Here is a 15,683-nt window from a genome sequence, read left to right on the forward strand (position 1 = left end):
TGAAGCACATTTTAAGGTTTAAACCCCTTCAAACTGAACCGATGAGTTTCACTTCCTCTCCAGCCAGTGGAGTGAAAGGAGGGATAAAAAGAGGTGCTAGAGGACCAGATGGAAACTGTCAGCTCTGAATGAAGCAGGTGTGAACAGTCACCACCATAAGAAATGGATCAGTGAAGAAAGTAGGACAAAAATCTTAGAAATGATGCTCAAGGAACATGCCTATTGCTGTAAAAGGATAAAATTAATGACCTAAACTGCTGTTCCTCCTTCCTGCCACACTTACTGCCACACACAGATAATCCCACCTCTGAGTGTCAGGACTATTAAAAACCCACCTCTTGTGGCGGCTGCTGCCAGGTCTTGGAGTGTCCTGCAATAAAACACAGAAAAACAGACATGAGGGAAGAAAGTGGCACAAAAGCTGTCTTGAAGTCTGACATACACCATCAAGTCTTTGAAAATTCAATGTGGTTGAAAGCCAGAGAATAAGCGCACACACAGAAAAAACATAAAAAAATGGAAAGAAATCATTCTGCAAAATGAATGCATTTGAGCATAGATATATCTGAAAATAAATAAGCAGTTTCCTATAAGTTGGCAAGAAAAAAGTGTTTTCATCAATGACAAGGATTGAATAATAAATGAGTAACAAGTTATTCAAAAGTATATATATATATATATAAATCTTAATGGAGTTACATCTAAGCGTCCGTAGACCCTGTTTAAATGTTGTACTCTGAAGTATTTCCGTTACTCAATTAAATAGTCACCCTTTAATACTGACAAGAGGGTGTTAAAAATGGAATTGTTATTCATCACTTTCTTTTATACACTGCTCAAAAAAATAAAGGGAACACTTAAAAAACACATCCTAGATCTAAATGAATGAAATATTCTTATGAAATACTTTGCTCTTTACACAGTTGAATGTGCTGACAACAAAATCACACAAAAATGATCAATGGAAATCAATTGTATCAACCCATGGAGGTTTGGATAAGAATCACACTCAAAATTAAAGTGTAAAAACAAACTCCAGGCTGATCCAACTTTGATGTAATGTCCTTAAAACAAGTCAAAATGAATCTGTGTTGCTTCCTGAGTGGACACTATGATTTCACAGAAGTGTGATTGACTTGGAGTTACATTGTGTTGTTCAAGTGTTCCCTTTATTTTTTTGAGCAGTATATATTATTCCCCTATAACACCACCCCCCTTGTTCATCATGGTCTCCCCCAGCCAGTGTGCATCACCGGAGATGAGGACAAAAAGCTGGGATTCCAGCTCCGGGCCAAGAGGCATATTGCATTAGAATCATTTACAGAAAGCCTTGAGGGAGAGCATTTGAGCGTTCATGAATCGAGGCCACGGAGCAGATATATAGACAAGCTTTGTTGCATTTAATAGTGCGGCCCCTGTGACCTCCATGCTGAGGGAGGCAATAATGTAATTTTGTCTCGCAACAGATAAGGTACGTCCTTCCACCTATCCACCTCCCCTTGCTTATCCAGAGTTGGGTCGTGGGGGCAGCAGCTGGAGCAGTGAGGCCCAGAACTCCCTCTCCCCCACCACATGGTCCAGCTACTCTGGGGGGACCCCAAGGCGTTCCCAGGACTACCTGGAGACAGTCCATCCACCGTGTCTTGGGTCTTCCCCGTGGTCTCCTCCCAGATGGATATGCTTGGAAAACCTCCCCCAGGATGCATCCAGGAGGCATCTTGACCAGATGCCTGAGCTGCCTCATCTGACTCCTCTCTATGCGGCTCTACACCGAGTTCCTCCCGGATGACCGAACATCTCACCCTATCTCTGAAGGAGAGCCCGGCCACTCTGCTTAAGAAACTCATTTCAGCCGCTTGCATCCTGGATCTCGTTCTTTTGGTCCCTATCCACTGCTCGAGACTATAGGTAAGGGTGGGAATGTAGATTAACCGGTAAATGGAGGGTGAGCCAAAAGGCGAAGCTTCCTCTTCACCAACACAGACCGGTATAGAGTCCGCACTGCAGACGCCACACAATCCGCCTGTTGATCTCCCGCTACATCCTTCCCTCAGTGGGTCCTCAACTTGGGTCAGGACCTCTTCCCCAACCCAGAGTGGGCATTCGACCCATTTCTGGTTGAGCACCATTTGGAGGTACTGATCTTCGTCCCGGCCACTTCACACTTGGCTGCGAACCGTTCCAGTGAGTGCTGGAGATCATGGCCTGATGAAGAACCACGTAATCTGCAAAAAGCAGAAACTCAATCCTGTGGCCACCAAACTGGATCCCCTCAACGCCCTGGCTTCGCCTAGAGATTCTGTCCATAAAAGTTACAAAGGGAGCCCTGGCAGAGTCCAATTCTCACCAGAAACAGGTCCGACTTGTGGCAATGCGGACCAAGCTCTGGCAACGATCACACAGGGACCGAACAACCCGTGTGACGGGGTTCAGTACCCCATAGTCCTGGAGCATACCCCACAGGATTGCCCACAGGAAATAATTGAATGCCTTCTCCAGATCCACAAAACACATGTAGACTTGATGGGCAACCTCCCATGCCCCACCCCCCAGGACCCTGCCGAGGTATAAAGCTAGTCCACTTTACCACGGCCAGGACGAAAACCACACTGCTTCCTCCTTGATTCGAGATTCAATGACCCTCTGATCCCCCTTTTAGAATAGGGGGATCACAACCCCAGTGTGCCAGTTCAACGGCACTGTCCCCGTCATTCACGCAATGCGGCAGAGGCGTGTCAGCCAGGACAGCCCTACAGCATCCAGAACCTTGAGGAACCCACATCCACCCCGGGCAGAAGAGTTTTTTGACTGTTTAGACAACTTCAGTGGAAATAGGTGTGTCTGCTGCAGAGTTCCCTGGCTCTGCTTCCTCACTGGAAGGCTTTTCAATGTGGTTGAGACAGTGGGGTTGCCACCAATCTACGACATCTAGAGTTGAGGTCGGCAGCCCCCATCTCCCACTGTACACAGTGTTGATGGATTGCTGCTTCCCCCTCTCTGAGCCGCCGGATGGTGGACCAGAATCTCCTTGACACCCACTGGAGGTTGTTCTCCATGATCTACCCGAATTCCTCCCATACCTGAGTTTTTGTCTCTGCAACCATCGAAGCACCATGCAGCTTGGCCTGCCATTACCTGTCAGCTGTCTCCAGAGCCCCACAGTCCAGGAAGGCCCGATAGGGCTCCTTCAGTTTGACGCATCCCTTGCCACTGGAGTCGACCAGTGGGTTCGAGGGTTGCCGCCCAAACAGGAGCTGACCGCCTTATGGCCGCAGCTCCTATCTGCCACCTCAACAATGAAACCAAAGAACATGGCTCATTCGATGTCCCCCGTAACCCTCAGGACGTGGTTGTAGTTCTGCCGGAGGTGGGAGACAAGGTACGTGTGTTTCTGTTTAACAGGTTTGATTGAGAAGACTTGGCAATCCAGCAGGCGAAGACCTAACACCGCACCCCAGCTCTCAGGATGTCTCACTGACATGCCATCCATTACAGGAGGATGAAATTCATATCTTCCCCTGCTCAGACCTGACAGAGTCCCTCAGATGGAGCACAGTGAGAGGGCACATGATGTCTTTGCACCCCGTCTCCTTTGAGCAGTGAATGGAGTTAATAAAGTGACGGGGAAAAGGTATATCTAAAGGGAGTGTTCCATCTTCCTCCTCACTCGGTCCTGTTGGGAATAAAATCAAAGGAGGAGAGTAAAAGTTCTTGAATGAACTAGAAGAGTTCATCACAGGACTTCATGGACACGTGCCTAGATTTGTGGATGTCACATCTCGAACTCAGACCTACAGTATATTCATCACCTCCAATGAGCATCTTGAGGGCTACTTCCCGCAAGATGGGCGCTCACAAGGTCAGTGGCATTGCTCACCAGCCCTCGATTTCTCAAAACTATGTCTAACAGGATTGGGGGATGAACCAAATGAAATGACGTAGTCAAACTGTCCCTTGGAAATGAATTTTAGAAAAGCAAGCCACTCAAGCACCAACTCAGGTCAAGGAGGGAAAACCTTTTCTGCACAAGAATTTTCCAACCAAGGTCAGGAGAAGAGGTGTGAAAAGGGCATGGTCTTATTTGAGTTATGAAGCATTTTTTTTTCCTTTCATAGCAAACGCCTTCTCTGCCCCCCCTCCAATCACACACACACACGCACGCGCACGCACGCTCAGATCAGGGCATGTAGAAAAATTGCTGTCAAAATTTCAACACCATTCGACCTGCCCTGCTGAACAGGAAGCTCCTGGACATGCAGGTGGATGCTCCACTCGCGACCTGGATCAACAACTACCTCACAGGTCGGCCGCAGTACGTGAGGCTGGGAAACATCACGTCGGACACCATTGTGAGCAGCACGGGGCGCCACAGGGGACGGTCCTGTCTCCCTTCCTGTTTACGCTCTACACCTCAGACTTCAGGTTCTCCTCGCAGTCCTGCCACCTGCAGAAATTCTCAGATGACTCTGCTATCGTGGGCTGCATCAATGGAGGCCAGGAGGAGGAGTACAGGAACGTGGTGGACAGGTTTGTGGAGTGGTGTGGACTGAACCACCTGCAGCTCAGTGCGTCTAAGACAAAGGAGCTGGTGGTGGATTTCAGGAAACAAAGGACCGACCTGAATCCGGTCACCATCAGGGGTACTGATGTGGACATTGTGGACACCTATAAATACCTGGGTGTCCACTTGGACAATAAACTGGACTGGACCTTGAACACCAATACCATCATCAAGAAGGGTCAAAGCCGTCTGTTCTTCCTCAGGAGGCTCAGATCTTTCAACGTCTGCAGGACCATGCTGCAGATGTTTTACCACTCGGTGGTGTCCAGCGCCATCTTCTACACTGTTGTGTGCTGGGGCAGCAGGCTCAAGACATCTGACACCAACAGACTCAACAAGCTCATCAGGAGAGCTGGGTCTGTCCTGGGAGTAGAGCTGGAGTCTGTTGTGCAGGTTTCTGAGAGGAGGATGATGAGGAAGCTCCTTAGCATCATGGACAACATCCATCACCCCCTGCATGCCACGTTGATGTCCTGTCGGAGCTCTTTCAGTCGTAGACTGATACCACCAAAGAGCTCCACTGAACACCACAGGAGGTCTTTCCTACCTGAGGCTATCAGACTTTTTAATTCCTCTTCCCTCAGCCGCAGGGAATCTTCAATCTTTGTAAATACCGCTAACAGTTAAACGATTCATATTTCATTATATTTCTTATTCTTCCTCCTTTCTACTGTCATGTATTACTGTTATCTTTTTTACTTGAAACTCTGGCACAACAATTTCCTTCGGGATTAATAAAGTTGTTCTCATCTCTCTCATCGCATCTCATTTAAATGTGTGTTTTAGCTGGCTTGTCTCTGCAGGGGTACTGTAGTTTCATTGAACCACAGGGCTCCTCTGAATATTCAGATGACTCGCAGACACAGAGTGTGTCTAAGTGTTTTACTTTAAAAAAATATTATTGTTATTATTTCTGCATAGAGTTACACATTGATACCTCACACTGCTAACAGGAAGCAGACTGGTTGTCTTTATGACATAGGAAAGCAGCAGGAGCACAAGTCACAACAATAATTGTGGGGAATGACAAAGAGAGCAGTGTACGATGTCAGGGCTATACTTGCTGGCACTTGGTGAAACCAAAACCCAGCATGAGCTGTGGATTTCCCAGTGGCTAACATCAGATCATTTAGGCTTGCTTTCCAAGTATCGAATAAAATGTTGGTGGATGAGACTCCACATGGCTTGATCATTTTAGGCATGGATTGTTGTTTTTTTAAAGACATTAAGTATTACACCCATTCATGTTTGAATGAGCTTCTATATAGGTTTAAGCATTAATACCATTACGTAAAATACTTAGTACCGTTATTAAGTCACACATTAATTCAGACCACCTTACGGGGCAGAGATCATGCCACATGTGGGTCCAACAGCAGATTATGTAGGCCCATGGCCACACCCCCATCTGAAAGGTCCACGTCCCTCCATCCAAACCACACCCAAAGCAACCAAAGGATTATTTACTCATTATATACTTGCTGAATTTATCTGTAGGAAAATATCTGGATATTGACCTATCTAGTGAAAATCACTGCAGACTGTGTCCAGAGTGGTGGGTGCGTCACAACATAAAAAATAACTTCAAATAGATAAACTCTGTGCACAGGGGATTGTTGATGTTTATACATACGTGTGTGTGTGTGTGTGTGTGTGTGTGTGTGTGTGTGTGTGTGTGTGTGTGTGTTACGTATTTTCTTGGTAAAGGAGAATCCCGTGTACCAAAAGAACTTCTACTTTAGTTTGGACATCGCTTCCCAAGCTGTGAGTGTGTGAGATGAGGTCAGGGCAATTTCTCACATGAAAAGTTCACCACACTCAAGCCCACCCCTCTGAAACTTCACTCAGCATGCCTGAGTAACGCTGACGGCTTGGATCAGGAAGCCAGTTCTGACCTAGGGGCTCCTTTAAAATACACCAGGCAAACTAAAAACCAAAGACGAAGTGCTTTCTCTCTGCCACCGAGCAAATAACTTCTCCATCTGTGTGGCAAGGCAGTGAGAGAGTTTCTACAAAGCTGCCCATCATTTACCACCCAGATAAACACACATTGGCGTGTCTGGGTCTAAAATTTATGGCCGTATTTTCTTTTTTCCTTTTTAGGGGGCGATTGATTTATGTGTTGACAGGTCATTGAATATAAAACCCAAACAGAAACTGTTTCGGTCCAGAGGGAAAACCAAAAAGTGTCTGGTAGTTTATCATACCATCAACAACTCAAACCTTTTCTCTGCAGAAAGTTGACAAAAATTTCATTTTTACTGGAGGCATCATACATACCCCATGACAACATGCATGCAATCCCCATAATCAGGGAAGCCAAAAGGCATCAACCTGTAAAACAAGGTCATTTGGTTCCCGGGAAAGATCCAGAACAAGCATCTGGCAAGTTCTCCGCCAGTCCCATTGCAATCCCTTTATCAGCATATGACGTTTATGACATGTTTGCAATAATTATAGGGTGACACTGAGCTTATTGTTGCAACAGATGTGGAGCTCTGCAGTTCTCCCTCACTCAGTTTTTAATTCGGGCTCTAACATGGCCCAAACTGTCTGACATATTGATGGCATTAGGAGGAAATACATTGTGAAAACGTCAACCAGAGGCACAAAATCGAAAAACAATATTGCTGCAAAAATTCAAAGTAAAGGTCTGTCAGTATGCTTTTTTGTTGTTGCTCAAAGTCCTGGAGACGTTGTTTCACTGTTTGGCAGAAAAGAAAGAAAATTGTTTTCGCTTATCTGTCCATTCCAATGGAAAACTTTTTCCACTAATGCTAACTAAAGTTACAAATACACATATTAAACATATTTAGTGTAACTTAATCATAATTTAGTCTTTACATGTAAGCATGGTTTACTGTACTGGTGTATTTTTAATGCAACAGATAAACCTTTATGAGTCTATGGAGAATGGCATTGCTGTATCACTGAGAATCAATACAATCTCTGCATATTAACCTCCTCACTGATGCAGTCATACAATAGGCAGTAAATGCATGTTCAATGGGGTCTTTTAAATGTGAGTTTGTGTTTATTCAGCTTGTACAGTTACTTCCCAAGGATGTAAAGCATACAGTAACTGACCAATACAACCAACGCTCTGATGTCAACTGTGGGGTTGGTGAAGAATCACAGTGGTTTAAACAAGATCCTTAAGGATAGTCAAGAATTTTTAATGTGAGACAAAACTACCTGAGTTGTGTCATGGATCTGGAGCAGCATTAAATGCAGACGATCCCGAGGAATGTTCCATATGGTTCTGACGACTGGATCTTTAAACATGTTCCCTGGTATCACTCACATACCTGAGCCCAAGCCTTGTTAACCAGTGCCACATGCTTCACAGCAGCAAAACATATTGGAGAACAAGGCCAGGGCGGTGCAGCCCAACTCAAGACCACCATGCCTCTTTGACAACAGACACCATGTAACTGCTTTGCTACCAAAACCACTATTCTGATTCTCAACATCACAAAACTAAGGTCATGTTTCCAGGTTTCATTTGTACAGCCATTTCAATAAAGCGGAACAGAATGAAATCAACAGAATGGTATCTCTTCAATCAGTTTCTTGCTGATTTCTAACTTATGTTATTGCACACATTTTTTCATTCATTTAATGCAGATTTTCAGCTGATGTCTTGATTTGTTGAGGAAAGTTTTTAATTTTTCCCAAAAGCTTTGAGACAGAGGGGTAAAACAGGTTTCAAGAGACTTCTGTTTTTGTCCTGTTGTCTTCCTAGTGGCTTAATGGCACTGCTGAGCACAATATATATCATGGCAGTGCTGACATGGCTAGAAGCCTGCCTGGGGCTGATAAATGAGGCCAAAGAGCAATGGCACATTTTTGGGATTGTCTATTTTTAAAGGCGCCTGACTGACATCTCTGATTTAAATCTATGAACAGAGCTAACTGCTGCTCAGAGCCTTGACAGAGTGGGATGGGTCACATCGACCAACTGAATTTTCCTCAGGAAGCATCCCTCAGGAGGGAACTCAAGAGGACTAGAGGTTCAATTCTTCCCTAGGGTAATCTATTCCTACCCCCAAAAAAGCCTTGATTGGATAGAGTAGATTGTACAGGTATCACAGCACTTTATTTTGGCCACCATCTTTAAAAGCATTCTGCTGCAAGAAGACTGTTTTTTTCTTATTGCTCCAGGAAGGAAGCAGAGAATACTGTTATAATGATGGACCACACATGAGGCCAAAGCTTCATAATGAAAGAATGATTCCACTGAGAGTGCTGTATAGCCTCTGCTACCACTTGCTGCGCAGGAGGGATGTGTAGTGTAATTGCCTTGTATTGCTTTTGCATCAATCCTACATTAGACTGGAATAATCCCCTTGGAAACTGTTGGAAACTCGCAGTTTGTAATTTCTCAGAGACATCCCTGAATGAAAGCCTCTGTGTATGATGATTAAAAGTTCGTCTTTTAAAGGCAATTAAAAAACGTAGCCGCTGGTGTTGTGGTATCATGCAAGACTCCCACTCTTGCGACCCAGGTTCGATTCCCACCATCTTAGGAGTGCAGGGGGTGGCGCAGTTAAAAATTATATCTGACACACCACACGTCCGGAAACACCCAGGGATGCGTATCACAAGTGCCCCATTCCCAATTCAATCACTTCGTCATTGATTCATTTATGCTCTATCCCTCCAGATAAGTCCCATGGTTGATTTGGAGTAAAAACAGACATTCTCTGCATGGGCTCCCCTTGATGAGATAAAGGCAGTTATTTGCAAACTAGTATCTGAGACATCGCTAGTCCCTTGATCCAGCAGGAAAAATCAGACACCTTGAACACATAGCTGATCCCAAAAGTTGGGCGGCTTTGTTTTATTTCAGATAAATCCATCAAGTGCATTTTCAATGCTGGTCAGTATTTACTTTTACAATTCTGCCACATCTAGCTGGCCTGCCAATCAAAAAGTGGGGGGGTGAAAAACAGGAGCTTTCCATCATTTCCTTTTGACTATTTTCCAAAACCTTACCAGGACCGGTGGAAAGTCTAACCAGGACCATCCTACCGCGCTCCAGCCCAAACACCAGGATGTTCCATGATGAGGTCAGAATCCATTGTACATGACTGTTATCAAATATTCAATTGATAATTCTATTGACTTATTACATTAAGAATACTTGCTTTTCCGGAATGTGTAAGAAACTTGTAATGGGTATTTGTGATGGATCCTGATCAAATAATGGTTAGTTAATTGAAATTAACTGAGGAAAAAAAAAAGTGTGGTTATTGAAAGTGACTGCTCAAAAGTGTCTGATTATTTTGTCACAGTGTGAATGTTTAATGAAATAAATCCCCCAGGAATTCGCAAACCCCAAAGGCCTTCATCATTCTTTGTCATCCCCTTTTCAGTGTAAAGTGGTTTCCATGGCAGTAATGAAATGCAGAGACACCTCGAACTTTGCATCACTGCACATTCCCACACATGGTAATGAAGGACGGGAATGTTGAACCATGTTTTCTGCAGTAGACCAGAGCTAGTCAACATTAGAAAATAATCAAGAAAGTGGGAACTGACTTTTTCAGTTTTAACAATGTTATGAAATACCCTGTCCTAATAGGAGGCTTTTTGTTGGTTTCCTTTTCTTATTTATTTTTATTTTTTTGGTATACTTTGCTAGATTAATTCTAAATTATGACACCTCATTGAGTTGACACCTTAATTTTTCATTTCAATTATTAGAAATGGAGAATAAATACACTGCTTTCATTTTTTTCATAATTTCTTAACATGTCCCATACTTTAAGGTCATACCCTGATAAATCGCTGGTAATTTCTCCTTTTGACAAAACAATTACAAATTCAGTAAATATATATTAAGAAGTAGAAGTAAAAACAAGGTTCTTGTGGAGAATTCTAAAACAAAAGTCTGGCAGGAAGTTCCTGTGGGTCGATGCTCCCCTCTGTTATACGCATTCCTACCATGAGGTGGCCAGAGGTAGGGTCCGCTATCATGGACTCATTCTGGAAAGTATTGGCCAGAACCAGCTCCTCCTCCTCCCTTCGGTCTTTCTCTCCAGCATAATCATCATCCAGTTCATCCAGGCTCTATGGAGATGACAGGATAGGAAGGAAAACCCCAGGACATTAGATCAAACCTTGTTGTTTGCAGGAACACAGCTAGTTCATCAGTCAGCCCTCATTAGCTCCCCAAAATAAACAAAAAATTGGGTTTACAAATCCTGCAATAAGCTTGTTATCTAGTTGATGATCATATCCAGGACTGACAATACTCCTTAATATTGAATATATAATTTGGGTTTGGCAAACCAAAGTACTGGTAAATAAATAATGAATAAATATGTTTAAAGAAAAAGAAAAACATAATCCTTAGATTGAAGACAAAACTAACTGAAAAGACATTGCATTACTTGAAATGGAGCCAACCATGGGTACACTAATGAGATAGTTTCAGCACATATCTGATTTGCTGATACTGGTAGAGAACTAGATCCGCATATCTGCTTCAGCGTGTATCAATCATAGCATGGCCATGCAGGTTCTTACGCTAATACTCCTGACTAAACACTTGACCACCCACATCTATATCAGTGATGGCCAGTTCAGTGAAAAAAAAAGAAGCAATTTTTCATGCCTTAAAAAAAGGAGAACTAAGATGAAAAAAGGGATGTTAATCCATAATTAATATTTTTGGACAGCAATGTATGAGCTGGTTCAAGAAATTATGTAAAAAATAAACATCTCAAATCAGTCATATTGACATGAACTCACAATCTTGACTAAAATGTGATTTGGGTTGATTCATGAGACAACCTAAATAAAGATGATGAGATCAACAATCATCATGTTTCTATCATTTATTTGGGGATAAAACTGTATTAGGGATTTCAAAATAAAAGCAGAAGAGCTGTTTCACACTGGCACTGATGTTGAATATACTCCAGTCAAGTAACTGACTGGAGTATTTTCATCATCCTATTGAAGACTGGATGAGCAATTTTTGATAAAATACTAAAAAAAAATCAAAAAGTAAATTTGCTTTGGTTGATTTCTTGGGGTGTCTTGGGTGCAAAACAAGTGTTTCCACTTCTTTTCCTCCCAGTTACATTATAGCCATGCCCAGCATCACCAGCTGGTGACATGAGCAAAAATAAGGTGTATTTTATCTCTGCTTCACATTCTTCTCAAATCTCTCTACTTTTTTTTCTGATCTGAAATGAAAGACTCAAGACATCAAAATACCAATATTCCCCTCAAGAGCACCGAGGGGGTCCGGGGAGGGGTTACTATTCCTTCCTAATCCCTTGACAAGGAATCCTTTGACAGCTACAGTGCTAGCACTTCCCAGATGCACAATCCAAGACCCGAACTGGTCCGGGGACAGAAAGCTGGCTCCAGGGGCCTCCTATCTCCTGGGTGCATTTGAAGCATAGAAGGTTCCTTGGAGAAAGGCAATAAGGAAAAACACATCCTTTGGACAGCTATGAGGATAAGAAAAGCTTTTTGTTTTCAATACAAGCATGTCTTATCTCTAAAAGTTCTTATAATATTTATTAACTTTCTTGCTTTGATTTCATACATTTCCTGCCCAACGTTTTCTTTAAATAAATATTTCATCAATTTGTTAGAAGTCACATTTCTATGAGACATTTTTATTTCATCTGATTATGTCTGGATAACTTCTAGCTAATTAATAAGCAGTAGTGGTTTAAAAGGGAACTAACTCATGTTTGAGCCATGGCATTTTCTAGGAAACCAAGAAAATGAACTTGGGATACTGTCATTAATGTTTAGATAAACAACCACTCAGCACCAAATAAAACAATATTTTTCAACCAGGCAATGAGCCATGTCCTAATATACACAGTCAGGATAAATATCACAGTAATTGTATTAAAAAAAAAAAGATTGTTCAACACAAGAGCTAGAGTGCACATATGTAGGGTGACCTGGCTATTAAGATGGATGACTGGACCATGATGAGGTTCAGGGCCTATGGGTCCTGGGGGAGCACAATGTTAACACGGCCTTTCCTGTTTGACACTTCAGGTTGAACAAAAGATGCCCATTTAACAGGACCCTGCAGTGTCAAAGAAGTTGCCTTACAAGGTTAATAAGGAATTAAGTTATTTGAGGGGGCCTTCCCTTCCTGTTTATCAGCAGTTCCTCAGGGAGTACGCCAGCCCAGTTCTCTGCTTGAGTCCCTGCCCAACATGAGGCGCTATGGAAATGTTCTGCTTCCCGAATTTCATCAGTGGTTCCCATTCGACCCCAGAGATAGTTCTGTGGTGATCTTGGTTCAATTTGCACATTCGAGAACCCTTATAGCCTTCACAAAATCTAAAAAATAAAGAGAAAATAAAAACCTAAATGGACATCAGGCATTTCCCTTTTTCAATGCCATTTTGACAGAGAACCATTTATGAATTTGGACCAAATAAAGGAGAATAAAAAGGAGATTTGGATGCCTCAATACAGAATTTACTTAAACAGGAGCCCATGCACAGTGACTAACCATTCTGCTATGCAAATACTCGCCCAAAATGTGGAATCGCATAGCTCAGAGTTTATTTTGGAAAGAGACATGGCCCCGTTTCACTCACCAGTATTCCTGTGTGTTCTCTCTTGTTCCAAATCAAGAAAATGAGGGGTGTATGTGTAACCATATAAGGAGTTTTTTTTTTTGCTCCTAACATAAAAAAAAAGTATTTTGCTGCCTGTTGGCTTGGCTGTTCTCTTACCTTGGGCTACAGACAGGAGCAAAGAGGTGTCTCACTGACTACTGACTCCATCAGTTGATATTCAAATTCAAAGAAAGGCCCTAAATTAAGATAGATTTCAGAAGGGGGATTTTTTTGTTTCAAGGAGAACAGGGTCAAAGATAAAAAACCCACCAGCAGTTGGACCACCACTTGCTGAAACTAACTGTGGATCACATACTGTTTAACTCTTTTTTTTTTTTTTTTTCCCAAGATGGCAGTGGACAGAATCAGCTGATAGCAAGCGAACAGGGGCAGATAATTACAGGAAGTTAGAGTATCAGTAAATCTGGGAATGCTTTAGTGACATTGAAGAAACTGTCAGGGAACAAACCCATCATTGAGCTGAATGTTTCAAAGCACCTGCAATAAATGTAAATTGAATGTTGGACAGATATTCAGTCTTTCTTCCAAAGATGACAATATCAATGCAATAACAAAATTAAGCATTGCATGTGTGGAGGTTAAAGTTGGTCTCAGTTGGTTCACAGCAGACCCTAATAACCTTACCCCAAACATCAGTAATCTTCATGATATAAATCACATGGCTGACATAAGACATTCTAATGCTACTGTTTTAACCTACTCTCAACAAAATAAAGACATCTGAACAACATTTCAGTTAGGATTCAAGATTCAAGACTTTTATTGTCATTACACAGAGTGTAATGAAATTTAGAGATAGTGGCTCCCCGGTTCAGTGGAATAAGAACAGACAAATAACAACCTTAAAAAGCAGGACACCGTGCCACGATAGCAGCATCTCTGGCTTACAGATATAAGACAGAAAAACTATAAGATCAAAAATATAAAAACATATCTGAAGCAAGAAATAGCAACTTGAAGAATAGATAAACATGTAGAAAGAAAAAAGTAAAAAGAAGTAAAAAAGTGGGAAAAAAAGGGTTTATTGCACTATACTATATGTAGGGTTCAAGTGTTCAGGGTTGTGAATTTAGTACGATGTTATGGATTTGATACGTTTCCATAGTGATAGTTTCCAATGACTAATGTCATCCAGTCAAGACAGATACATCAGATGGCCTCTCTTAACCAAAGGTGGAATAAAATTTATTTCAAAATGATCAATCATGTGTTCTTGTGTTCCTTCCGTCTCCTTTTGGATCAACTTTTCAGACATCCCTTGTAGTATAAGGTTCAGTCTGACATGGAGAATCACCAAATCTGATATTTTCCTTACTGCTGAGTCAGATGATTATTCAATGATGGGCAACAATGTGATAAAAGTCAAAGGGTAAGATTATTGGCCCCCTTAAAATTTTAGCGTTTTAGCCGAAAGTAGCCAAAAACAAAACAGTGAGATGTTGGTCCAACACAATGACAACATGGGGGATGTGCCAGTGAAGAGATTGATGAAGCAGACAGATTCCTGAGTCCTTACTGATTCTTGTTTACATGAAGACAGTGTTGTTTTCTCACAAGAAGTCGGGGATTCAGTGCCATTATCCCAGTCTGCTGTGGGATGAACAATTGCTATGCGCTGGATGTTTACAGAATGCAAGACGTTTCAACAGGGGATCACGCCTCACTGTCATTCAACACACTCGTCTATCTTGGTGGAAAATGGTAATAGTTAAATTTTGTCTGGGTGATGCAGTTTACTAGAGGCTGTAGGGAACTGTTTTACCATTGAAATCTACAACCTTCTCACTTGGCAGTCCAGTACATTTCATGACAAGATGAGGTCAAAATGTAGCGGTTATATTTACTATAATTATTTTAAAAAAATGAAATAAATGATATTGTGAAACACAGCTGACTTAAGGGTGGTTTTCCCTAACATTGTGTAATTTTCCAAATGCAGCCTCAGGCCAGCACGGGCAGGTATCTCCCTGAGCCAGCTTCGGAGGGGAACAGCCCAGTGTCTCTCTGAGGAAGTCCTAAGCCCGGAAAAATGCAGAGGGTTGCGTCAGGAAGGGCATCCGGCGTAAAACTTTGCTAAAACCAAACATGCAAAAGAGCATACCGGATTGGTAGAGGCCCAGGTTAACAACGACCGCCATTGGTACTGATTACCTACAGGGAACCAATGGAAACTGGGCTAGTGTAGGTCAAAGAAGGAGAGGACTAAGGCGTGTACGGAAGCAGAGAGAGAATAGGAAAGGAAAGAGTCTGGGACTGAGAGTAGGGACTTTGAATATCGGGGCTATGACAGGAAAAGGTAGAGTTGGTCGGCATAATGCAGAGAAAGAAAGTGGATATACCTTGTGTCCAGGAGACCAGGTGGAAATGAAGTAAGGCTAGAAGCTTAGGAGCAGGCTTTAAGTTGTACTATCATTGTACTGACAAGAAGAGAAATGGAGTAGGAGTTATCTTAAACGAGGAGTTTGTTAGGAATGTTCTAGAGGTGAAAA

The 15,683-nt window shown here is 42.4% G+C and overlaps 1 protein-coding gene across 3 annotated transcripts in view; it reads right to left on the reverse strand.

Annotated features, from left to right (window-relative positions):
* The window catches only part of pawr (PRKC, apoptosis, WT1, regulator), an 82,324-nt gene that overhangs the window by 18,015 nt on the left and 48,626 nt on the right, over positions 1-15,683 (reverse strand). For all 3 annotated transcript variants that reach the window (XM_086146654.1, XM_086146653.1, XM_086146652.1), the window contains exons 3-4: positions 10,511-10,636; positions 336-370 (exon numbers count right to left, since the gene is read on the reverse strand). In XM_086146654.1, the coding sequence (XP_086002780.1) occupies positions 336-370; positions 10,511-10,636 (161 nt within the window). The remainder of the gene's footprint in view (positions 1-335; positions 371-10,510; positions 10,637-15,683) is intronic.

Source organism: Fistularia commersonii, chromosome 5 (genome assembly GCF_037954325.1).
Source record: "Fistularia commersonii isolate RoL2024-O1a breed Wild chromosome 5, RoL_Fcom_v1.0, whole genome shotgun sequence".
In the NCBI taxonomy this organism is placed as follows: Eukaryota; Metazoa; Chordata; class Actinopteri; order Syngnathiformes; family Fistulariidae; genus Fistularia; species Fistularia commersonii.